Source organism: Fulmarus glacialis, unplaced genomic scaffold, assembly GCF_000690835.1.
Source record: "Fulmarus glacialis isolate BGI_N327 unplaced genomic scaffold, ASM69083v1 scaffold16282, whole genome shotgun sequence".
Lineage (NCBI taxonomy): Eukaryota > Metazoa > Chordata > Aves > Procellariiformes > Procellariidae > Fulmarus > Fulmarus glacialis.
The window spans coordinates 3,325-31,079 of NW_009198576.1; the positions used below are offsets into that span (position 1 = coordinate 3,325).

Here is a 27,755-nt window from a genome sequence, read left to right on the forward strand (position 1 = left end):
CATGAACTACATTTTACATTCCCAAACCAAAAAGAATGTTAAGTTGAATTTTGATTTTTGTTGAACATTTTTCCAAGAAGTTTACTGGCAAGAGCTAGACAGATCACTTTTGCAGTTGCTAAGGCAAACAAGTTTGAAGATTCCCTGTACACAAAGTTTAAAAGACTGTGTAATATTTCCAAACCAAACTAAACTAAATTCAACAAGCAGAGAGAAATACATATCATTGGGATGAAGGCTAATTATGCCATTGTGCCCTGCCTAGCATCAGCTGACAATGAACAGCAAGGAAAAAAAAAAAAAACTAAGATAATACAGTGAACCAGTTTCAAGATGAATTCAAAGAGCAAAATCGAGCTGTCAAGAAAAGAATTTTACAGTAGGATATTAGACTGAAAAAACCAGCTAGGAAAACACTGGAAGTTTTATCACTTAAGACAGTATCCGAAAGAACACAAGTACATTTAGATGCAAACAGTAATGAATATGAATAATACTGCCAGCTTTCCTAGTTCCATGTATAGTTGAGAAAAAGGAGAGTTTATTTAGCAAGTTAAATCTGCCAGAAGTTACAGCCTCAAGTACATAACCACACGGAGAGCAACTTACTGACCACGAGTGTGGTAGAGCCTAAACTACTCAAATGATCTCTAGCCCTGGAAATGTGAAAAGAACACAAGCCCCAAAACAGGATCTACATGAACCTGTAACAGGAACTGTACTTCTGAAAGAAGGGCTTACCCTGCTCCTTCATGCAGGATTCTGATTTGTAGAAAGATGACAATTTTATTGCCATGCTTGCCAATAAAACGAACATGATGAGTTCAAGCAAGATGTGGCAGCAAGTGCTCAAGGAGGATGCTCAGCTGGAGAGTAAGAGATAAGAGATTCCACCCAACACCCAGGTTAGTCTAATTTTCAAAGAGGGGCAAGATGCAAATACAAAAGCCTCAGTTTCCTCTAACGTATTACATACCTTAACACACAGACAGCCTTTCCCCCCATTCAGGGAAACGGATGAGAAGCACAAACCTTCCTGGGGCACAAGTGATGAACTATGCCCCGGGGAAGCTGCCTTTCTGGTCACTGCCTCTCCCACAGACAACAGCTCCTTATAAAAGCTAGATCACAAGTTGCAGTTTTGGTTAGAGGATGGGATTTTTGCATTACACTCATTTGGGAGAGAGCAGCCTTCCTGTCTTCTAGTATGAAATTGCATCTTCGAGTGAAGTAATACAAGCTTTGGCCTTTTAATCACATATGGACTGTGCAACTTCTTACCAAAGCATTTAACCTCCTTGGAGATGCTAAAAGCATATTTGACCAAGGCTTTGCACTTGGCTTACAAATGCCTACAATAGCAAGTAATGCAATGCCAATACAGACCAGCTGCATTTTTATCCATACAATTCAAACCCTGGCCCAGAGACTACAGAAGACTACTTCAAATGCCAATATATATTAACAGGCCATTAAGCGCCTACCAGCAGTGAACCCACTGTAGCTGTAATACAAAAAAGAACAACTGCATCAGGCCCAAACCTTAAGAATATGTTTAAAAGCACTGCAGTAGACTTGCAGATGACTGTCATACCTGGGGGAAGAGGTCTAAGGATTGTAGTCCGAGATCTAAGGATAAGAGGGATCACACGCCATTTTGTCTTCAAGAAAGTAATACCATCTCTCCCCATGCCAAGTAATAAAATACTATCTACAAAAAGTGGGTGTTTTCTCCCTGAATCCACAGTAGAAATATCGTCACATAGAAAACTAAAATCAGCCTAATTCTCAGAATCGCAGAAAATAGAACCAAAGGGGACCTCAAAAAGTCATTTTGACAAGTCCCTGCCTTGAATGACATTCCAAAATTAATCTCTGGGCAAACAGTTATGCCATAGGACTCTAGGTTATAAAATGGCTGACTAAATCAGCTAGACTTTTAGAAAAAGCTATTTGTATGTAAATATTTTAGTAATAACTTTAGCAATGAAAGTACTACACAGCCAATTTTAGAATCCACATATGATATGAAATATACACACATACATGTTCTAAATACATATATTTTTTCATTCTTAAAGCAATGCAGAGGAAAACCAAACCAGGGCCTGAATAATCTATCATACATGCCTTCATGTCAGCATGGCTTCTAATACACAGTTGATGGGCTGATCAGATCCCTGAGGTCTATCACCGGAATCGCTACAACTTTTACTTACCACAACTTTAACCAAAAACTGACTTAAGTCATGTTACATATCTCTCTAGGTGAAGGAGGAAGAAAGACACAAAAAAACCACCACCAACAAAAAATACCAAAAAAACCCACACACAAACAAAAAAACCACACAGCCTTGTAATACATAGAAAGGCACCTAATAATATTGTTCAGGGTTAGTAGCAATTATCTACAGCATCCTAAGTGTACTTAAGCAATCAAGATAAATTAAAAAAAGATCATGAAATACAAGAATTGCTGGCATTCAAAAGGTAAGTCTAACCTACCTAAGAAATCACTAAAACGACATGTGCAGCTGTAAATCAGTAAGTGTGCAAAACTATGCAGTTTTGCATAAAGTGCTAAATGTACCCCCAGTTCGCACCTATTAGTATTATGTAAGTTTGTTAAGCTTGGCAATATGATGCAAGATTACGATCTTAAGGATGTACCATATCTATCTCGTCTTTCCTTTTCCCTCCCCACCATCATCCACTGTCCTTTAAACTGTACATTTTTAAATTACACAAAGGCCTTTTCAGGAATTGTAGTTCAGAAAAATATTTCAAGTATACCTATCTTTTCATGTAAACTCGGGGACACTGGGTTCCATTTTCACAAGTTCCAAATACTTACAACTTTTGCTAATTCAATTGGAGTTGTAATTATTTCAGTCTGTTCAGTACCTCTGGAAAAAGCCTGTTTCCTGTTCCTCATTTAACTCCTGTTTAAGGAGTGCTGAAATTCATACTATAACTTGTCCAGATTTACGTCTAAACAATAAGCAATTACAGAAAAGCAGAGCAATACTTTATCCAACCATTTAGGTTCATAAAACCAAGTCCTACCATAGCTATTCATACATACTCATTATATGAATCATACACAGATCTTTAACACTTGACACACTGAATTCAAGTTATTATAATACAGCAGTTTGTCTTGCAGGCATTGTGCAATACACTTAGAAGTATACAGCGGGTCTCTTCTTTACTCTGTATTTCAGTGATCCATACCGTATCTGAGGGGGGGGGAAAAAAAATACGTAACTTAACCAAGAGTTGAGATCACTTCAGGCAGAAATATTATTTACCTTTCTACTAATCCAATCCAGTAAGCATCTTTAAATGTGCTTTGGACACTCCACAGATTCAGTAAGAAAATCTACCTATGACTGAATGAGATACAATTCCAACAGAATTGGGCAAGAAGGTTAAGTCTCAACAGAATTACCCCAAAACTTTTATGAGATTCCATAGACATTTATTCTGAAGTGTCTTCAATTTTTGTGACACATGCAAATATAAAGCACACTGAATCCTACATAGAATCTTCTCTTTGTGGGTTACAAGTCAAAGTAAGCCATGTATCTATGGGAACTAAAAAATTCTGAATCTTCTTTAATCCATTAAACAGCAGATGTTTAAGTGCGCACAACCAAGACGCGCAAATGCAGATGACAACATGGCTATCTACACCCCTTTCAAGGTGAGCAGTTCCTGGAATTTGGGCTTGGTGGTACCAGAATTAGCATTACAAGCACAGAGTCTATTTCACCTCCTCCTCCCTTTTTCCTCACCTAGTTCATTTCATTCATGTATTTCTCTTAAACACCCCAAAGTACAAAAGCTCCAACCTTAGATACTGTTATCACATACTTCCTTCTCCATTTAGCATTCTACAACTCAGTTATCACTGATAAACCCTCTAAGATTACGAAAAAATTCATTTCTGCATTATTAAAAATGCCAAGGTACATTGTTAAAAACAAGCTCAATACTTAACTAAGATTATACTTGCCTCTTTACGGCCTTTAATAGTTTTCACAGATTTCATGCTCTGAGTTCGTCGAAGGCCTCTCTGAGCAAACATTTCATCCTCTGAATGTGTCCCCTCCATCTCTTCATCTGTTTTATCATCTCCAGGATTTTTTTCCAGTGGAGTTTTGTAACCTTTAAATAACAGTTTTATAAAGATGCTCATTAAGAAGTAGCTGTAACTTTTAGATTTCTAAGAAAGCCATGAGTTTCATCTTTAACACACATCCTTTACTCTTTTAAACAATATGGTCAGTCTGCCAGCTGTTTCAAAAGAGCAAAACATCTAGTCTGCCAGGAGCTTGTTACTTATAATTCTGCCATTTGTAAATAACAAGCCACTTCATTCCATAGGTATGTAATGCAGTGGTTCCTCAATTGTCAAAAATTAAACCATCAGTCTGCTACCATCTTCTGCTTTACACTGAACTGCAAAAGCCTCAGTGGTCATCTTGAGAAGCACTCGAGGTTTTTGGCCACAATCCCCATGGGAGGGGGGTTAGACTACATGATTTTTAAAGGTCCCTTCCAACCCAAACCATTCTATGATTCTGTGTTCATAGGATTTTTCTTCATTCTTGCATACCTCTCTTCATATTTAATACCAAAGTTCCTTTCAGATCAATACGATGTCAAAGTACTATTAAGGGTTGTTTAAATCCTACAAAAACAGGACCAAAATTTTTACCAAAGATTCTCACTAGAGGGCGCAAACTGCTTTAAAAGACGTGCTGAAGAGATCCTTAGGGTCCAAAAGCCCTGAATCCCCATCATAGACTTACATAAAGCATAAAGCCCCCGAACGTAGTCTGGTTCTTTCCCCTCGCCAAGCCCTCCTTTTATAAGGCCATTCCAGAACCTACAAGCTGTAACACTCAGACACCTTTTAGACTCCAAACCCAACTTTATTCATGATCAATGTACATTTCATCTTAAGCCAGTATTTTATTTAGGCTTAATTAGATTCTTTTCCTTTGGTAATTTCATTTTTTTTCCCCTGAAATTAGAATCACACTTACCTACTCCACAGCTACCTAAGGCAGACTTGCCTCTTCTGCCATTCTAGAGGTAACATGTCTCTGCCTCCAATAAAATTTCAATTCATCTTTTTCAATATGGAAGATTTGAATTGCATCTGTTACTCATATAGTTTCTGACTAGGGATGTTTGCAGTGACACCTATACTTCCTTATCTCTATTTGTAACACCTCTTCTGATGCATCAAAATCACATTTGCCTTTTTCACAGCAAGCATACTGGCAGCTCAGCCATCCTATGATCAATGCCCTTTTACAACTAGGTCTTTTAAACTGATTTGCACAGGAGTTCCCAGCTCAGATCACAAAAAATAACGTTCTGCTAAATGCAATGAAATTTTGCTACATAGTGTTCCTAACTCTATCCGTGGTTTGTTCTTTTTTAAATCTCTAATGCTGAAGAAACTTCAAAGAAAACAGGTGTGCACTAGATTTGGGTCCAGGAGTAAAAACAATTAAGTTAAACTAGCTCTAAGAAAGCATTTTGACATGCGAGATTAAATCTATCAGTGGTTATTTACACAACATAAACTGTACCTGAGTAATTTTTTTAAAATGCAATTTTGAGCATTTTCAAGCTATTTCAGATAGGTAACTAACACACTCTTACTGAGGAATAGCCCCTGCACAACAGCTGCAGTGACTTCATCCCTAATGCAACTCTTGATGAATTCATGGGCTTTCTCTCTGGCCAGTACCCCCTGGTCTTTATGCTGACCTGCACAGGATACCTTCTGGGCTCAATTAGCAATTCAGCTTAGGGCCATTCAGATGGCCATTTATTCCTCAGAAACACCATGTGCTACCATGCAATTCCTGGAATTCCTTCTGCTCCACAAGCACCACCCCTCCCCAAAATGGAGGGATGAGAAGAAATGACAGGCTTTAGTGAAAAGAAATAGACCAGAGCTATTGCTTTTGTGTGAAATATCAACCACTTTACTTGTAGCTTAACCATTTAAAAAGAGGCAATTGACAGCCTTCCAGTGAAACCTCCCTTCAAGCATCATAGGCTCCAGAGCAAAGTGACAATAAAATTAATAATACTATATATAATAAAAAAATAGTAAGACTAATAATAAAATAGCTCTGTAAAAACATATGTTGGTCACTGCACACCATCTTTTGAGTGTTGATGTGCATCAGTCCGTTATGACAACTTAATGCCTTCATTATTCCTATCACCACAAGCAATTTTACATTTTGAACTATCATTACAGATCTGCTGAATTCATTTTCATTCATTTTTTCTTCCTATTTATTGAGCTTCCATAAATTTTCATGTTTAACTTTTTGTATATTTGTCACAGAAACACCACTTAATCACGCTTTTTTTTTACTTCCAATTAAGCTTTACTTTGGCAAGGAATTCTCATTGCTAATTGGCAAAGATAGGAGTAATGAGTACAGGGTGACTACACTGTTAGTGGCTGGGGGAAGAAAATAATTCAGGGAGCATTTCTCAACTGTCATAATATATCTTGCTCAAGTCAACTGTTCAAGTGCACTGGAATTCTTTGAGGCCTTTTCCATTTCTAAATTCCAATTAAGCTTTACTTTGGCAAGGAATTCTCATTGCTAATTGGCAAAGATAGGAGTAATGAGTACAGGGTGACTACACTGTTAGTGGCTGCGAGAAGAAAATAATTCAGGGAGCATTTCTCAACTGTCATAATATATCTTGCTCAAGTCAACTGTTCAAGTGCACTGGAATTCTTTGAGGCCTTTTCCATTTCTAAATGGGGTAAAAGTATTACCGCTTTCCCACTTTTGTCTTCAGTGAATTGTTCTTTTAGCTAGAAGAAATAGATACTTACCTGAAGATTCACTTGCAGAGGCTCTGGGGTTTTTTTTTGCTTCTGGTAATGTCTGATAGGGTCTCTGTCCAACTGGCTCATCTCCTTGTATAGTAGTCAAATCATGCATACTGAAACTTCTCAGTTTCTCAGTTATCGCACCTTGACTCTGAAAAACAACAACAACAGTATCTTTGAAAACAAAGCAGAGATTTAACTTTGCTGTTCAAGTTGGGTTAAGATGTTTAAGCCCATGCTTCCTTGTTGCACTACCAAATTCATTGAACATAAGCATGCGGTAGATTTAAGTATTGCTTTTACCCAAGCTTAACTGTTTATTGCTCCTAGACAAAAAAGTTACAGATAAGCTAGCAGTTTCATTACAAATGTCTCATTTCACTCCCTTAATCTGAGCAAATAAAGGCTTTCTGGGTGAGGGGAAGAGTTTAAAAAACAAAACAAAACATCAGAAATGCTTAATTCACTTCAAACATGGTATTTCTCTAGCAGTGCTAGGTAGCATGACAGTGGGTTTAACACTTCCGTTTTAAAAAGTGTGGTTGAAAATAAGTAAAGATTTCCGCTATTTTATATTTTACCCTCTACAAATTTGAATATGCATAGGAAGAAAGTGTTAAAAATACACTCTGTAACATGAACTCAAGTAACTGAGAAACTGGCAGCACTACAAAAGTTCTAGTTGACAGAAACTTGAAACCACAAACCAAAGAGGTCCTGCCTGGTCTACAGGCTAGCAGGTTCTCTTACTAATGTAGCTTTACTGACATAATATCAACCCAAAATCTAATGCTACGTCTAAGGATAGTAGATCACATTTGAACATTTAATCCTTCTCCGATTGTCTTTACATCTTTTCTACATATAAAGTTCCCCTTTGGGAAGAAGGGTCGTTAAGCAGCTCTTTCATCTTACACCAGATGATGTTATTATTAAAGCACTGAAGCTTAATTTATTGTATAAGCAGCTAAAAGGACAAGCACATTACTCAACATCATGTTAAAATAACATTTAATTCTTCCCTCTCTGGCATACGAGGCAAAAAATAACCGTTTCAGAGGAAGGTTGGCAAGCCTGTGCATGAATCCCACTTCAAGCAAGGGTTCAAGATTTTGTTTCATTCTTACAAATGAAGCATTTGTAACTTGTCCTCATTTGAGCATTATGTTAGCTAGCAGTAACAGAAATCTGTTACAATTACTGTTACAATTCCACACACCTTTCTCTGCAACAGCAGCAGCATAAGGCAGTTCTTGCACCACTGGCCACAGCCATTTGTTCCCAATCTCACGGCAACAACTGTTTGCAGATGGTAGACCAGCACACTAAGTTATTCCATGTTAAAAATAGTCATGTAAAGTGGAGAGACAGTAGAGTGATACTCTAAGATTGCATGGCCACCAAGGGGAGGGGGGAGGAGGGGGATGAAACCTAATACTCATTTTCTAATGACTAGTCATTGTCATTACTACAGCATATAAAGCTAAGACAGTGTGCCACACAGGTAAGAACAACCTATTTTAATTCTTACACCACCATTAACACATTGCCACTAAACAATAACGAAGAAAGGGTTTCCTATCAGAGAAGTAGAAGCCTTTACTTTTCTAGTTCTTCCTACATACATGTAGGATGACTGACAGTTCTCAAGAACCCAACTACAGTTGTGCCTTTGAGTTAAAATGCACTACTGACACTGAACAGTCTGTGTATAAATTACTGTAGAAATTCTGAAGTTAATTTTATTCCCTAAAATGACTTAATTAAGGCAGGTCTGTCCTGCCTTAAGGCAGCAATCCTGCCCTTCCACTACTCCAGTTCTTGCTTTGAAAAGCATTTGCACAGTAAACCAAATCAGGAACCAGCCATGCCTGAGAACTAACAGTCAGCTGCTAGGACGCTAGAGAAAAGAAATGGAGAAACAGGACTGCTGCTTTTGACAACAAGTAGCAGCTTACAGTATCTGCTATAACACGGAAGACTGTTGGTAAGTCTGCATCCACTGCTCAAAGAGATGCAACTGGACTCAGGTCTCAATCACTGAACACTAATGAATGCATACAGTGGACCCAGTCGGTTCTCAGCAGAATCCATGTAAATTCAGCACAACTCCACTCACTAAATGTGGACAGAATCTATTATGAAATAGTGACAGAAGCTGGATTTGGCCAGAAACAAAATATAGAAAGACACACTTGCATAACAGTTGCACAGCAAGTTCATTCATCATGTGATGTACTACAAAAAGACATTTGGAAATTGTACAAGATAACATAATTAAGATTATAATAATTAACATGCTAAGAAGAACTCACATTACAAGATTGTATTTCCTATTCCACTGGAGATATAGAGGACTAGATCCAAGCTGGGAACGTTCAGCCTTATTTTTCAGTGCAGCTTTTGGATACAGAATTTTGTTTTTCAAAGAGGGAAAAAAGTCAAACTATGTGCCATAAAATAACATTGTGCCCTTAACCAAACTGCATGCTCAATGAGGCTAGAGCTCCTGTGGAGTACTGCCTCATTCAGCGAGGACATAACGGATTCATACAACGGGCCCTTCATTCCAAAAGTACTTGCCAAGATAGAAAGTTTCACTCACGTTACACACAGCAAATATTAACGAGTTTGAAAGGATACATATACAAATAAGAGATGCAGCACACATGCCTGAGAGTCACAGTAGGAATGGGGGCTGCACAACCACTGTTGTACTGCACAGTCATGGTCACACATTATACTAGTCCTACGCAGGTACTCCCTACAGTCCTCCCAGTCTCCTCCCGCCTGAATGCAGTCTCCATCCCACCCCTAGGAAGATCCAGTCTAGCCAAATCAAGATTGATTTATACTTCACAGCACTGCATAGACTAATTGGAGGACAAATGTCAAGGTGTTTTGTGTGGGTATGGGGTTTTTTGATTTTAAAAAAAAAAAACCAAACAAAAAACAAACAACCACATCCCTGTGCTCATACAGCACTCCTTTAGGAAGATTCTTCCACCCCCCCATACCCTAAAAGAAGCTGATAATTGCTTTCTGCCGAAATAAAGCATTCCATGAAGGTCTGGATTACTATCAGCTCAGAATGAAAGTCTGGCTGAAAAATATTAAATACCCTCTACTGCAGGAAATGTGAGATTAAATACCCTCTACTACAGGAAATGCGAGAGTAACATTCACATTTAGAATATTAATGCATTAAGAGCTTCGATATCTTGTTTGAAAGTTCAGAGAGTTACTAGCCACAGCTTGAAAGCAAGATGTTTGCCCACAAAACAGAAGGCTGAGCAATCCAATTGCAGATGGAACTGAAGGGGGATCTCCTCCTTCCACACTCACGTCATGGGTACGGCAGCAGCCATCACCTCTCCCCAGCCATACACACAGTCCCAAGATGCTGCTCAGGAGAAGCTGGCAGAGCAATTGCCACGCCTGCACTGGTGTGCCATTATTTCAACAGTTCCTATCAGTAAAGGAGAAATACAATGGGCTTCATCCAGCCCAGAGGCTGCCAACTAAACTACACCACAAAAGACTGAGACACACACATTTACAATTACAATGCAGGCAAAAAAGCAGAGAACAACTTCAGCGCTCAAATTTCTATGTAAATGAACATTGAAGACAGATGAACTGTAAAGTTTGTGTTGTCTTAAACAAAATGCAAGTCTTGAAGAATGAGTCTGCTTATTTATTCAACAGCGTTTCCTAAAACTTTTCAGAGACCACATTCATTACCAGTGACCAACGTGAAGCACTAATTTAAGTTGTAATGGGTTTCTAAATCCAGTTTTTGATAAATATAGCCTACTTAAGGGACTCCTTTTGAGACTACTCAGACTCTAATAAGCTATTAGTATGCCGTCTCATCAGCTGACCCTCATGTATGAAATGCCCTTCTCTATTTTGTTACTGAGCATGTATTTTTATAGTTTATATACTTAACCCAGGGAAGTTGCTGTAAACAGACACCACACAGTATGTCTGCCTCAGGGACTTTTTTTTTGTTGTTGTTTAAATTGGACTTGCACCCCCCTCAGTGGTCATTGAACAAAGCTGCTTTCCTTCATTGGACAAGTTCTCAATGGACTGTGTCCCCACAGAGCTGCGTGGAGCTTTGTGGCCGCAGAGCTGCAGCGTGCAGCACCCACATTCCCAGCTGTTCTCTCCCTGATCCGATCTGGGCTGACAGGGAATGACTTCTGTTCCCTCTCGGGAGAGGGACTGCTGTCCTGTGAACGACCTCTGCAGCATGCCAGGCAGTCCCAGCAGGGAGGAGCGATGAAAGCAATATTGCTGGTGAGCTGAGCTGCTCATAGTGATATTGGCCGTACGCCACAGCTGGCTGCAAGATACCTCCTTCCTCTGCCATGCCCTGAGTGGGAAGAAGGGGAAGTCTGAACAAGCCGTTTGAATAATATTCAATCAGCAAAGAGGCAGCAGATTCAGGATGACTCGAAGACATGCAAAAACAGAGCATTCAACATGTTTGGGTTTATTTTGGGTTTTGTTTGTTTGTTCTTGTTGTTGTTGTTGTTCGGGTTTTTTACCAAATAATACTTTACAAATGAACAATACTTGTGTGACATCATAAAGAAGGACAGTGCATTTCACAGCTTAATTATCACCACGTCGCACACGTGGTGATAAAGAAACCAGTTTTCGCTAGTAGCTTGAGAAGTCAAAATCTATGTGTTGGCAAAAATTGGAACGTACAGGTGACTGGTGTCTCAGAAGATCTGGAACGCAGATGCATCAAAATACAGGATATAATCTGTGGAACTTAGTGTTGTGGACATAATTTCCACAAATCAGTATACCATTGAGCCGAAAGAGCTCCAACAACTTTCCTATTATTAAAGGCATGTTGTTGCTGATTCTTTTATATTCCGAAGAAAATTTTTACTAGTCACCTGTAAAAGTCAGTCTAGACCATATTTCATCTCTAAGTCTCCTGAAATCAGGATTTTACAAACATTTGTTTTCCTAAATTAACATGACAGTAACACAATTTATTTATTTTTCTAATGTATGCTATTTAGCAAGTTCTGAAACACCGAATTTTATATGAAAGGGGCTAACTAGTACCAGCTAAAAATATCAATATAGGAATGTAAGTTATAAGCCATGACTCCTGCTAATTACATTTTAACTTAACTACAGCGGAGCAGGTTTAAATCTATGTCAAATCTCAGTAGACTGACCTGGCTGGCTGGCTGCTGCAGCCTCCCCTACACAGCCAACTAGGCCTTTTGATTTTAATCCAATATTCCTTTGATAGCCCTTGGAGAAAACTGCTATTTTCCACACTTGATCTTGAAAATATTCCAGAGAGTTTCCAAGAAATTTTACCACCCTCCTAAAGTCAACATAAGCAGACATCGTAGTGTCTTTTGCTTGGACACTTTAATGAACAGAAGCTTTCTTTGGGCCTCCTCTTGTGTTTAACCTCCCACATTCTCTACTCCTGATTTGAGATCTGATATGTCAGAGTAAACATGCCTGCTCCTTCAAAAATAAAAAAAAATTAAAAAAAAAAAAAAAGAGTGATGAAAATGTGTCTCCTTCCCATCAAAACTGATCCCACTAATAGGATTCCATTCCTGAAATCCTATAGCATGCTCCACCAGCTCATGCTGAAGGGATAATCTTTTCACCTGCTGGAGGCAGCAGTCAACTCTTGAAAAACAGGGAACAAAATCAAGAACACACACATTGTCTCCATTTGCTTGCATGAAGCAGTCACGCTCAGCTTTTTGGAATGACAAACTGAAGAGAGGTTTAACATGCCAAAATAAAGATTTTCAGAGTCTCTTCTTTCATGCTGTTTAAAAATCATGTCTATTTTAGGTCTTTGGTATTGTGGTGGTTGTTATGCCCAAGCATCTCATCTGCACTGAACTAATTCTGTACAAATATTCATGAGCATGTTTAACAAGTTTTAACAAATAGAGCAGGCATCTTGCCAGTCACAGCTGAATAGCAATGAAATCTAAACACAGACATTTAGGAAAAAGTTATTCATTATTTCAGAAGAAAGTGGGGGGAGATATTTTTGTTATTTATTTTACAATATTTCTGTAACACCATAAGGATTACCAAGGAAATATCCAACCTTAGCCAGACAGCCAGACTTAAGGAAAAAACACACAGAGCGTAAGTATCATTACAGGTGCACATTGTAATAAATTATTATTTGTTGTTTGACAAAGAATTTGCATTTTAGCATTTAGCATAGTTCTTAACCTTTTTTCCAGTAGAGTACTGTGAGGTTTTGTTTGTTGGGTTTGTTTGTTGTTTTGTGGGTTTTGTTGTTTTGTTTTTTTTTTTAATAACCTACTTTCACTGTGGATACTTTAATTTCTTTAGAGGTGTACTCTACTTCATGCCTCAAGGCAATGCTAAGTTGAAATACAGAAATTTTAAGTTAAATGCTAGCTGTACCTACTTAACTTTGACAGCCAGGGATCTCTATGTTGTTTTCTGTTATCTACTAACAGCGTTCAGGTTTTCAGTCCTTTTACTATGAATGCAGCAGTTTCATTTATTCCCAGGAAGAAATTAATCCTGATCGCCTTGAAACTATCATTTAACTAGGACACACACATCTTTCCATACTTTTTTTTGTGTTTTGGTTTAAATGACTATTAGGTAGGACACATTGTCTAAAGTTACACTCTTTTTGGTGGGCCACAAGTTGCTTAGAATCTTACTTACAAGCTTGTATTTTGTTTTCCTAGACCTAGAACCCTCTGAAATTCAACTGAAGGTCATGAGTTTTGTAGGAACATAAATTGGGAACAACCACAGGTTACTTCATGATTTAATGGAAGTTACATGCCAAAGCAAGAGTATGCTAAACAGTGATATGCAAGCTTATGCTTAGTGTATTAATTTAATACTTCAAATCAACAAGTTGCAAACAAGTTAATTGTGTCAAGATAACTTTTATCTGTGTAGTAATCTTTCATGCCTTACTTCATATGTGGAGTTACTTCAAGTTGATTGGAGAAAAACAGCAGAAAAGCCAGAAATCCTTTAAATAGTTTGTTTACCAAAAAGAAAGCACAACAGAGACAGAAAAGAAACAATGGTCACCTTTACCAAAAGCCTGCATAGAAAACTGCATGGTATCTTTTGAATTACATTAAACTGATCCCCATCATCCAAGAAATAACTACAAGCCATCTTAAACAAACATACATAGTATGAGGAGGACTAGAGTGCTGCAACCCTTAAATTGTGTTCCAGGTTTTCAATACATTTGCAGAATTAATCTTCTTATTTAGGAATGGCAAATCTTCAGTACAATTACACTGTTCTGTAAGTATATCAAGGACAAAAGCAATTACTGCAAGCAGAAAGTTACCTTTACAGCTGCTGTCACTGCAGCAGTTGCTGCCAAATTCAACCCTTGCCTTCCAAAATTCACCATGGTCTCGTAGCCTCTTTCTTTGGCCTGTACGATGTACTCGTCAATCTCCTAAAAGCAAAACATACTTAAATTTTAGAGGGTTGTGCATAAGAGAGTCACATTACCCCACAGTATTATTTTTTCCATCAATAAAGGAAGACAGAAGAAATCTTAAAGAAAATATTTAATGGAACAATTGCTCTTGCCTTTGTATACTGATATTTCATTCACTTACACTCTCTCATTTAAAAAAGGATGTCTGGTCAAACAAGAAGATAAAATAGATCACTTTTGTCCAGCTCAGAAACATTGCAGCTACATAGCAAGTTCCTTACAGAGAGTAAGCTTAGCTTGTCAGACAAAAGCTGTTCAAGAAATACATGCTTAAGATGAAATCAGAGAGCTCCTTAGAAAGGTAGAGTTGGCTCACAAAGAACTTCTGAAGCCAGAACTTTGACATAGTTAAGTATCAAGGACAATACAGTAATGACATTTATCCCCAGCTATGGTAAATGCCTGGAGTTGGAGATAAAGGCTTCAAGGTAGTTCACAACAGCTAGCAGACGACCAGGAAAAATCCCTGTAGCTTATGAAGTTGAAAACTGTTTCTAGTTCAACCTTCAGAAGGTCAAAATGACCTTAACTGTTCATATCAGTTGCAATCATGTCAGCTACCTGTTTTGCTTAATAAAGGCCAAGCCCAGCACTAACCTTTATGAATGCTATTTTCTGTACTGTGACATTTTTCCGTGGTAGTCTTCACACCTTTGCTAATCGCTCTTTCCACACATCCAAACAGAATACTGAGAAAGAGCTAAGCAGATCTGTGGCTGTTTATACTTTGGCTAAAGCTAACTATCCTTTAGCTATGTTCTGTTTGGATATTTTCTGCTGCAGACTGGTCTTCCCTTAAGCCTCAGTAGAAAGTCTCTCCTCTTAGCCTTTCAGTTTGCACACCGGAAAACTCAATATCATTCATCCTGAGAAGTTTTATTACTAGGTTATGCTAGAAAAAATGGTAACATCAAGAGCTGTTGCTAGAACTGCATTCATGCTTCTGCACAGAGAGTACTGCACATGTTTGCCCAGTCGAAAATGAAACTGCATGACTTCAACTCAATTGGGCTCCCCAAAGTGCACCAAGTAGACCAGAGAACACCAGGCTATCTCATGTCAATAGAAAGTAGCACATTGTCTGCTCATCCAAGTTAAACAGAAGCATATATATGGACAGTCTTATGCACTTGCCTCTTCTAGTCCAAGTTCATGCTACCTGGCAAACCAGTAACGCACTGATCTGCTTTTATCATGTATTTAGCAACAGTTAGTATTTCAGCACATGGTACTTCCATACTGGGCATTAAAAATATGAGAAGTTACTTCTTACCCTTTCTTTAGAAGAAAGAAGCGGATGAAGAAATTTTCTGTAGATTAAACTTGCTCCTCTAGTATATGGGGAAAGGAGCCAAATAACAAAAGCTATCTTCAGTTCATAGTACAGTGGAAACCTACAGACAAGTTAAAGGTTGCATGAAATCAACAATTGCAGTAAGAAAATGCACAGTAATAATCATCATTAAGAGATCTCTTCAAAAAACACAATTACATATTAGCATATAGGATTCTTCACATACATGAAGTTACATTAGACAAAAACTGAGTTATAGATCTATGGATTTAATTTTTTAATTGACCATACTATCATTTAAGAAATGGAAACAGTTAATATACTTGCTTTGCATTATACATTCCCGCACAGAGAAATTATAGTCCATCCTTTTAAGAGTTCCATTCCCCTATTCACTTTCTACAGCAAAGGTGGAAGTTTTATAGTCCCTACTTTGAGTGACAGTGTACAGCAAGCTTGAAAACAGATGTTATTCTTCACATACACTCTGAGATCTTTTCCTGAAAAAAAAAGGGCTATCAAAAAGAACAACTTCTTTATAAAAACTAAATCATTACAAATCAAAGAATATCAGAAACAAATACAGTTTCATACAGATTTCATAAAAAGCAGGCTCTTACCAAGAGACTGTTAGGTCAGTTATTGTTTCAGTAACTGTATAAAGAGCAAACACAATCCAATACATCATCCAGCGAACCTGAAAATTAAAACACCATACTCAGTAAGAATTTTGATTTCACCTTTCACAGAATACACTATACACTGTATAGTCAGTTCAGAGCTGTCAAAGCAAAATGTTCAACAGTATCTCAGTCTGTTTCAATTGGGTTTCAAGTGAAATTATATGAAGGTCCTAAGGGTTTTCTATTCGTAAGTAGAACTGGTGGCAGCTGCAACAAGCTAAGTGAAATGGCTGGGTCACCAAGGTCACAACCTCACCTAGGCTGGCTTCACAGATTTGATTCTGCCTCTAGGAAGCTTTAGTGATAAGAAAAAACACTGCAAAGAGTCAGTAGATTATCCTAAGTATGAAATTCAATTCCCACTATAGCACTAAAGGATATTTCACTCTCTTCCACACCCATCCACACATTTATACCACAAACACAAAAGTCAGCATTAGTAAGTCAGGTAGCCCTTGCTTTCATTTCACAATATACATTATTCAGCTACACTTTGCTGTTAAGTTCTACATGTGTGCTTAGCATTATGGTATTAACACTGGGGAAGGGGACAGAAAAAAGGATTTTCATGGAAATTTAATTCTATTCATATGCCAAGAACTACAAAATTCTTGTTAATAAAAGAGCTCACATGTAGGCATCTTAATGCTTCAGGGGTTTATATCTATATACTTTTAAGATTTACATTATACATAATTGTTTTGAAGTCAGACAATGCCCTTAAAATACAAGTTTTAGTTCTGTTTTCTAATAGTTAACCAAATCTCTCATTTATCTTGAGCATTTGTTCAGATTTGCTTGTCTAAACTGATTACATCTTTCAGAATAAATATTATAGAAGTAATTCCATGCATTTCTCTTCTCTAAAATACATTGCATTTGGCCACCGATATTTCCAAAAAAGGTCAGTGCAAACCACCACTTGTTATTCATACTAACTGAACGCCCACATGTTCTTTAAATTCCAACACTACATATGCTAGAAAAAACCAAAACAGTTAAAAAAAAAGAAAAGAGAAGAAAAGCATCACCTGCAACCAGATGCAGTAACCGCATTTCATTTGCAATATACAGACTACTAACTCTATGGTATAGCCACAAAGCATTAAACACCACATTTGCTAGACACTAGTTCAAGTCGTGAATTCATGGCACCCTCTTTCAAAAGGAGGAATATATATATACTTGCCTACAGAGGACATGGCTCAGATTTAATCTTCACTTTTAGAGCAATCTTTTTTTGAAGTGTACATAAATAAGTACTCAAAACCTAATGCTTCACTGCTGCCTATTTCATAGCTGTACATTATGCTTTAAAACCACTTCCTTTGTCACAACTTGAGACCCATTTATCTTAAATGCTTCTCTGCATTTCAATTTGAAAAGAAACTCAGTCATGTGATGACATTCTTCACTTCAATCTCTCAGAGGATTTAGATATTTCAAGCTTGAATAAGCCAAGACAAACCTACACAACAGCTGAAGTCATCTCTGACAGGCCATGTGACATTTAGACTGGTGACCCTTCCATGAACCAGTCTCAACACCTGAATAAAAATAAAATTAACATCCACCCTTGCCCCATCAACCTAAGCATGATACTATCCAATTTTTAAGATGCCATGCAAGACTGAATTTTTTTCCAATGTATTTTACCCAGGCTATTCATTTGTTAATCAACATCTATTTATCCAATTAGGAACAACAGTAGAAGTGGAGTTTCTCTTGAGCTGCTAGGAACACTAAGAAATGCTCTGCAGAAGGGCACATGAGATCTGCCAGGAGTTCTGCTGAGGTCTGGGCAACGATTCTCAAAAAACACAAGTCAAATTATATTCCAGTAAAACTAATGCATTAGGTACCAAAAATATCCTTGACAAATGAAACTGAGTGACTTACAGTGGTTTTCATATCAGAAAAAAACCCACAGAAGATCATATTTAACACTGCCTAAACACTGCCATCACCTACTTAACTCTTAAAGATGAAGTTTCAGAAGCTTCAATTGAGTTTTGCTTTTTATGTTAAAAGGGTGATTACAGATTTCTTTTGTTGAGCTTTTTTCCTACCATCCAAGTGTTAAGCTCATCTTTGTTGGCTTTGGCTGAAGCACATCCTTTCAAGTCAGGATTTTGAAGCCAGGATTTGAGAAGACTGGTCTTCCAGACTTCTAAACTATGTTTCAGATGCTTATTACAAGCACTTTGGTGTAACACAGTGAAAAAAACCCCTCAAAGATCTTAGTCAACTCCATTAAACTAGGGTAATTACAAGAACAAATAAATCTCCTCAAAGGCACAGACCCTAATTTCTAGAACTGAAATCTTTAAGTCTTTTAAATCACCAAAACCAGCAGCAACACTTTCCCCACCCCCCCAGGAATAATCTTTGAACAATTTGCTGTATCATGACCTACACAGCAAGTCAAGACGTCTGTACTTTTTGTTGCTTTGGTTTTTACTGGTGAAGCAGTGGCTAAGTCAAAAATTTCACTGTTATAAAGCTCCTGCAATCCAGCAAACAAAAACAGATGGCTCCTGAGCCACACGTAACCCTGGAAAGGAAGTTATGCTTGGGCCATAACATGACTGGCAGCAGAGCTGTGCCATTTGGAAGGCTGCAGTTAAACCTACACCCTCTCCATGAAAGAAAATGGCCCAGCTGGGAAGATGAAAGCCATGGTTTGTCTATCTGGACGCTCAACCCAACTAGCAATGGAGTGGTAATCCACTGATGAATCAATCTCATTCCCTGCCCATGTATAAGTCACTGTGATGGGTCTCATTCATCTCAGCCCCATGAACATTTTGTATGCAACTGCAAATTCAGGGACTGGTCAAAACCACACGTGACTGAAAAGCAGTGCTTTCAAATTAAATGAAAATACACAGTTGGAAAAATATGGTTCCAGGCCCTACTAAAGGTCTTGTGTAAGTGATAGGCATCTCCAAAAAAGGTTGCCCAAAAAAGACAGGTAAGTCATAGCTAACTGGACAATTGCGGTAAGTCAAAATCTCAGCATTCTACAAACATTACTTTTCTTTTTCTAGAAAACACATTGCAAGAGGCAGTGGTAACCTCTTAAAGTGATTTCTTGAGTTCAAAACTCTATCCTCTACTTAGCCTGTAGATGCCTTTTGAGGGAGCAGGGAAGAAAAGCGGATTATAAATTCTTTGCATTATACACTTTCCTGACAGGGTAAAGTAAGCATGAGACAGAGGAAATTCTTCTCTTTTTTTGATGATTTTTCCTCCCAGAAGCTTAACTCTGGCAGGCACTAGCTCTATGTGCACAAATAAGCTCTAATCAGCTTGTACGCAGAAATCAGAAGTAGTATGAGTATGATGTCCACTTTGGAGTCTTGATGGAGTGATCAGACTAAATGTAAGACATACAAGGGGAGGAACAACAGCTACTGCATTCTACTACAAGAACTGCATTCTACAGCCAAGTACAAAGCAGAGACGTCACACATCCAGACAGCAGCATTAGGTCGCAGCTACAGCTGCTGAGTTGAAGTAACTGATGGCACTGACTCTATCCAATATAGGTTAGTTGCCGAAATCAAGTTAGGCTGCCTTTTAAAACAGGGAAGTAACTCAGTGACCAAAGCTCCTTGTGACTGCAGCTGGGTAACATTCTTGTGGCAATCATCATTGCTCACACTGAAAAGTAAATAGCAGATTAATTCTGAACTGTAGTAACAACAGTAACTATTTTTTTGTCCATCTTAGTCTTCTGTCTGTTCTGCTTCTTTCTTCCACATCACCTTAACCAAATCTTTTCTTCCCCTGGTTACATTTTTTCTCCTCTTTGAGGAATGACAGATTAACCAGAGCTACCCTTTTCTCAGGTAGATTTTGAATCCCCTGTTGAGGTCCATACAACGACAATTAAACTGCTGCTACTGTAGAATTAGGAAACCTTTTTTCTACCCCCTGCCCAAAAGTGCATTATTTTGGGTACTTCACCGAAATGCAGCCAACACTTTAAGGTTTAAAACACTTTAATGTTTGAAAATCCTCCTAAAAATATCCATATAGAGCATAGCATGTTGGACACATTTCATTAAAGTCTATAAAAAGTCTGAGAAACCTTAACTTCAGCTCTCCAACACAAAATCACAAGATTACCACTACATTCACACAGGTGTTGTATCCAATACTAAGATAGTCGACTCGAGCTTTCATGATTTATTGCACTGCATAATGAAAATTTCAGAGTTGTATGTCAGCAAAGGCATTTAATTAAGTAATTAAAAGGAATGTGACTTACATATTCCTTCACATTTTTTGTCTTCACAGCTTTGTATGAGTAATATGCAGGATACAGCATTCCAAACACCAGCCTATTGGAAAATAAAAAGACCTTTCAGAATCTGTTATACTGTATATGACGAAATGGTGACAATACATCATTAGAGCAATGCAGCACACTTGAAAAAATCCCATTCTCTAGCTTGGGGAAAAGAAAAAAATCACAATGTTATGGGTTGCTTGGAGGAAGCTTAGCAATACACAAAAATAGAGCAACATGAACAGAAAAGGCTGTACGCCCTGAAGACAACAAACAGTTTCATAAGACTGCCTCTAATAGATAACGTAAAACTAGCAACTCTTGGTTCAGCTGTAAGTAAAACCAGTCCTGCAGTCTGTCCATACCAACAAAAGACTGTTTCCGTATTGCCAGTGCTATCACACTTAAAGAGCCTCTAACAACTATCAGTAGGTAATTAAAATCACCTACTTTTACCAGATTACCAGAAGATTCTTCAAAAGTAATTTTAAGACGAGTTACATCATTTCATCTCCTTTTGCTAGAACTCTGCAGCAGCAACACATGGAAATGAAGGCAAGTGGGAATTAATCCAGTTTTGCTCAGACAGCCAATTTCTGCTAAAATTCATCAAAAGTAAGGTGCAGAGCAGGGCAAGAGGGTGCCAGGCAATCCATGCTGGGAGCAGGACCAGAAAAAAGATCTGCTCTAACACAAGGTTGTTACAATACAGCATTTTCTAGTAAGAGTCTTGGCCACAGACTGGTGGAACAGTTCTTTATGAGAAATTGAACAGCAGTAGTTGCCATCTCCTTAAGAAACACAAGAACTCCATACTTCTATTTCACCAGCTTGTTACACTTTGTAAAGTCAAGCAACTGCCTTCCCTTAGTTCCAGCTAGCCTAAAGCAGCAATTACAGAAAAGTCTGGTCACATCTCTGCAGCATCTCTTACAACTTGCTTAGGATGGTTATGGGGGAGAAATTTACACTTGTAGGGATATCCAGAGAACTTCTAAGAAAGTTCAGAACTCTTAATTGATTTAACTTCTCACAGTTAGGTGAAGGAAGATGCATCATGTGGGGTTTTTTTGTTGTTGTTGTTGTTGTTTTTTTAAGAAGAGTCCACCTGGGACAGATCTGGCATGTAAGATTTCAACTCAAATGGTTGAAGTTTACTAAAGTAAATAATCAACTAAAATTTAAGGTTTTATAGTTGTGTCAGGTAGCTTTAAATAAGTGGTTCTACCTACAGAGCCGCTGCAGAAGACTGCATGACACTACCAAGCTTTACTTTACTGTTAGACCCAGGAAAGAATTCTAAGAACTTGTAGCCTAATATACTTTTCTTTTTTTAAGCAACTACTCCAAGAGCCTTCATCTTCTACAAGATATTATTTGCAAAGACTACCACAGAACTTTCCTAGTATACAAGACATCAATGTAAGTTTGAATTCCATCAGTCTGATACATACCATCTTCCAAGCACCACTCTAATATGTAGGCAAAAGTCTTCTGCTTGGTAGGAAGCCAATTTAGAGTACTAAAGTAATCTCCAGCAGTTAACATATAGTACATAAGCAAAAAAAAATACGGAATTGTTAACAGCAAAGGTGAGATACTTTCTTCAACATCATAGATACCATAGAGAGAGGGTTTCTCCATCTTTAATGGAAGACAAACACACGGTTACCCGTGGAAGGAACCCTGTTGCAGGGGCAGGGGGAGTACTAGCAGAGGTACTAACGTTAAGCTATAAATGCCACAAGTGAGAGGTGAGGATAAAATTATGGAAGCATAATTGCAGAATCCTTCATGTCTGAAAGGGTCTTGCAAAGTCATCTCATCCAATCTCCTGCTCAAACCAAGGTTGACATCAGATTTGGACCAGGCTACTTAAGGCTTCAGCCAGTCAGGTCTTGGAGGCTTCCAAAGAGAGATTTCACATCCTCTCTGGGCAACCTGTTCCAATGCTTAATGAGCCTCCTAGTGCAAAGTTTTAGTTATATCCAGTCAGAACCAGAAGTTTATGACCATCGTCTCTCTTGACTGAGTAGCACAGCAAGAGAATGGGCCCAGCTCTAGTAACTTCCAAAAAAGTTATGCAAGATTGCTAGTAAGTCCCCCCAAAGCCTTCTCTTCTCTGGCTGAACAAGCCCAGTTCATTCAGACTCTCCTCACAAGACCATTTTGGTGGCCTCCACTGAATTTTCTCAAATAAATTAACATCTTTCTTGCACTAAGAAGCCCAAAGCCAGACACAGTCAAATGTATAAATCTCACATCTACATCCCCATCCTCTCCTGAATGTGTAATATGTATATATTTTCCTCATATTTTCCTCATCATTTAATTTAAAAATTATAAAACTCAACTTAAGAAAAATTCTCAAACACTGAACCATATATTTTCTCACTTTTAAAGAACAAGGAAGGCTCTAAGAAAAATAATTGGCTTTAATTGAATTTAAGACAATAAAAAGAATTACTACCTGATTATAAGTAAGAGTCAAAGATAGTTAATCATGTATAGCTCTTTTCTAGGATGCATTCACTTCCACAACACAAGACTAGATCTGAACAAATCTGGGGCACGTTTGCAATCTTCGCGTACATTGGGCCTTTACCCATACAACAGAGTTGTTAATGGCCGATAGCAGCAGAGGAGCTAAAGGGCACTTCAAGCAGGTCTCCACAAGATCAGATTTCTCTGTAGTGGGAAGGGATGGTGCACTGCAGATCACCTAAAACAACATTGACATGAAAAAGCATAACTGGTGTATCATAGCAGCAGTTTAAACCCGAATCTGGATGCTCAGAATTTCACAATTCATGCTAACTAGAGTTAACAGAAGATGGATGCTGAAGCTCTTAAATATAACAGGCAAGCTGCTACTCCACTGCAGCAGAGCTTACCTACATGATGTTTCAGATGTTGAAATGCCTTTTGAAAGAGTCCAGACTACTTGAATTCCAGCTCAGCATACTAATCTGTAGAAGCCTATCCAAACACAGCTCTACTACTATACAAAGACCTTTCATCCTAAGGCCAAGAAAAGCAACAGTCAAAAAACCCTGAATGGTTTTATTCCTAACTAGGAGAAAAGCCTGACAACACAAGTTAAAAACCTCACTTCACCCAAATAACAGGAGATCTGGAAACAGAAGGAATATGAGACCAAACACCCTTCATTTTGATGAAATTCTGCAGACAACAGCTCTTCCTCTCATTTTTGTCCCTGTGGAATACCCTGTTCAGTAACACATCAGCTCTAATGGCTCTCACATTTCCTTGCTCTTCTGGCTGAAATTATAACCATTAAGTATCAGAGATAAGGAAAGCCTCGTTAATCCTAATAACAACACAGACTTTAGAAGGGCAGAAATTTCTTTGTTCAAAGAAAAGACACGAAAGAGGTTCCTGAACATCATAACCACTACCAACTGTCAGACAGCTGCATAATTATATGCCAGCATTTACTGGTCATCTATGCACCTCTCCCAAATTATCAAAAAATAGGCCAAAGTTACTTAAATAGCTACTAGTAGCCTGCACATGTAAGTTTCTTGCTATGAAGCATACAAAAGAGAAACAAACAGTTTGAATCTTTCACTTAACAGATTTTTGGTCTATACTTTTCCACTTACTTTGCTGTCAAGTAGCACCACTTCTATTGAAAAAAAAAAGTTATATTTTTAAATTTAAACAGCAATTTATCATCTGAATGTGTCATCCTGTAAAATCTGGTAGAAACAAGAATTGGGACAGAACGGAATTTTTGAGAGCGCTGCTTTGGAAACGATCTTCAAGCAGAAAGCTTATTACAGTAACGATAAGAAGATCATAAAGCTAAGCTAAAGAAGACCTCAAGTTAAAACGAGAACACAAGCACAAGACAACACAATAAAGGTAGCCAGTTTTCCCCATCTAGCGAATCTTTATGTTACTCAATACTTGTCAAATCAAGAGTCAGAAAAATCTCTATTTAGTAGTCACTTTTTTCTTTTAAAGAATTCTTCAAGAAATCATTTTTAAAACCAAAGAACAAGAAACTTAACACCACAACAGATCATTACTTATTAGTGTTCAATACTGCTGTTAACATGGAAGTGTTAGAAAAACTGCCACTTGTCTGCAAAAAGTGGGTAGGTAGGACTGAGAATGAAAAACTTCAGCACATTTAGCCAGTAATAATAGGAATCAGTACTGTGAAGTTTTTATCTCCTTACAACCAGCGCTGACATTTTAAGTGTGGCATGATGCTGCTGCCAACTCTGGCATCGCTACCTCCTTCACACAGGCGAAGTCGTCTAATCTTAGTGAAATCTACCAGGCAATTTAACAGTCGAAAAGTCAACTTTTCGCCAGTGAGTGCAGTTGAAGGTCAGCAAAATTCACTTTTACCCTCTATCTATACATCATGGATTAGTATACTGAGAAAAGAGAGATCACTGCCGCTGACTGAAGCAGAAACACATGGAACAGCAGCAGCAGGGAGCCTGGCCACAATCAGTATCATTGACACAGACAGCTACAACAGCCAAGCATTTTCTAATAGTTTTCTTGTTTGCATCAATACCCCCAAAAATCTCAAAGCTGTTAGCAACACCTACTGCTACACATTATAAGTGCATCCCTCCTCTGGTATTTCTACAGTAAATATACAACAAACTTCAAGGATGTGCCCAATTATTCCAAGGCTTTTCAAATTTAAAAGCTTAAGTGTTATTTTTGAAAGTGCTGTTTGTATTTCACACTGGATATCAGCACACTGTACTAATGTAGCAGATGAAAACAAAGCCAGTTTCCATAGATAGAAACTGATTTCAGCTGAGTGTGATGTCATTTACTTTATTTTACTAGTAGATATATGGATAATCCTGCTTACCAATGTAATTTTACTGCCAGTTGTACGCCTAGCTATTTAAGTTTTTCAGCTGTACTCAGCAACTAATGTAGCATTCCTTTTTTGGTACAGCCACTTCCTCTACAGACATTTTGCTCATTTAAAGACAAATGTTTCTCAAATATACTAGGAGATTAAAATCAAAAGACAAAGAAAAAAGTATCAAAAAGCCTTGAAACGTGAATAAAACAATGTATTTGTGTATCCATATAGCTGTATTAAAACAAACATAACCTGCTGCCTGTATTATCACATAATCTACAGTCTTACAGTTTAAATAGCTTTGAAGTGCACAACTATTTGAAAAACTCATTTCTGAAGCAAAGCGACTGAGTTTACATTTGACTGATAACTGAGAAATCAGTCACCTGTACACACATTGCTGTGGCACTGAGCATATTTAACCCGGATAGTAAACAACTCTAAAGGTAATGTTTAAAAAAAAAAATGTTAAAAATACAAATGAAAGCCACTAAGTCGCTGAAAAAGACTGCTTGCATCCAGACTCCCAAAACACTAAGCCATTAAACCAACAGTGCATTTAAGACTTCAGTCTGTTCACACTGCCAAAGAATTGCCCAAAGCAAGGAATAGCGTTAGGCACTTTATTCTTTTGTTCCTCTGAAATGCAGAAAGACAAGGGCCACAAGTGTTCCCTAATAGTAAAAGCCATTCAGGAAACTCGTTCAGTATGAGATACTTTGGAGACAACGCCATTTGCTAAGCTCCCTTTCCTTAAGCAGTTTGATAACAGAGGTGACACCGATTTGTCCACCTACTGACAGATTGACAATTTTGGCACAGACTGATACAGAGCCAGACATTTATGATGTGTGCATCTACAGTGGAAATATGCACCTACATCCCGAAGGATCACTTGACAGCATTTGGCAGGTTGGAGAATAAAAGAATCCTCCCCATGTCCACAAAACCATGGAAGCGACTATAAATACCTGATACACTTCCTTACTTTGCTGACCATGCCCAGTTCCTCTTCTTTACCTGCAAGTTATGATAGGAGCACCTTCCATTCTTGCCATATACACACACAAGCTTTTCTAAGAGCTGGTCAGAGATCACGGAAATACTAGAAGTAACGTAGAGGACTCCCAGCTCTGTGTGTGGTATCAAAGCCTTAACTGTACTGCAGTATCTATGCAGAAACTCAGTCTGATGTTCTTAGCATTACTTTGCTTCTATATGAACTATAATTACTATTCCGTGTTACGGTTAACAAGTTTAGCTTAAGCAAGATTTCTTTTGAAAGGGAAGTTTGCTAATGGAAACAAAATAGCAGAATGAAATCTAGTCTGAAGAACAATGCTCTAGTCTTTGGCTGGTTGCTCTTGGCTTTAAAAAGGCAGATATGGCCATAGTCCTTTACAATGTGTCCACTGAGGTTTCAATCAGCATATGCTGGAAAAGCATAAACATTTTTGCTTAGACTGTATGCTACTCATATACTTGTAAGCCACTCCATAAAAGACAAGCAGCTTGGATTTTTTTCTCTTTTTTTTGGCTATAAAGCGGCAAAGCTAATCAGTTATGCACTAAGCTGTAACTGCTACACATCTCTGTGTGGTATACCCTCATGCTCAAAATAAGGCATAAGGAGTATCTGTAAGAATCCTATTCAGGGCAAAAAGAACAACCCTGCAATTAAACAGAAAAAACAAGACCCTCAGTCATGCCTGCCAACACCCCCTGAGGGTTACAACTGGGTAGTAAGTTCTAGACTAAGCCAGCTATCTCCTAGGTTTTTACATGTCCAGACAAACAAAAGCTCACCCAGGCATTTTTGTCCTGAACGTTTTTGAAAGGCACTACACTAAACAAGTCTTTCTCTCCAGCACCTGACAGAATTTAGTTCCATTTTGCCGCTGAACAACATTCAGATATACAACACTAACCATAACAATCTACATTAAAAGATTAAGTATTCAAGTAATTACAAAGAATACACTTGGACCAAAATGCTAGTCTGTTACAGGGACGGGAGCATGAGGATAAGCTCCCGAACCTCACACCAAATTTACTCTACTTTTTCTTCCATCCCCCACCTTGGGCAAGGAGCAGGGGAAATCACATAAATCCTATTAAAAGAACATGTCTACTAACAGTAGCAAACCTTAAACTCAGCAACTCCTTTAGCAGATTACAGTTACCAAAAGGCAGG

The 27,755-nt window shown here is 38.1% G+C and overlaps 1 protein-coding gene across 1 annotated transcript in view; it reads right to left on the minus strand.

Moving 5' to 3' along the window:
* Positions 1 to 2,924: 2,924 nt before the first annotated feature.
* The window catches only part of REEP3 (receptor accessory protein 3), a 27,675-nt gene continuing 2,844 nt past the window's right edge, over positions 2,925 to 27,755 (minus strand). Inside the window, exons 2-8 of the mRNA XM_009572962.1 lie at positions 20,674 to 20,746; positions 16,335 to 16,411; positions 15,694 to 15,814; positions 14,262 to 14,375; positions 6,890 to 7,037; positions 4,019 to 4,170; positions 2,925 to 3,239 (exon numbers count right to left, since the gene is read on the minus strand). Of these exons, the coding sequence (XP_009571257.1) occupies positions 3,183 to 3,239; positions 4,019 to 4,170; positions 6,890 to 7,037; positions 14,262 to 14,375; positions 15,694 to 15,814; positions 16,335 to 16,411; positions 20,674 to 20,746 (742 nt within the window). The 3' untranslated portion in view covers positions 2,925 to 3,182. The remainder of the gene's footprint in view (positions 3,240 to 4,018; positions 4,171 to 6,889; positions 7,038 to 14,261; positions 14,376 to 15,693; positions 15,815 to 16,334; positions 16,412 to 20,673; positions 20,747 to 27,755) is intronic.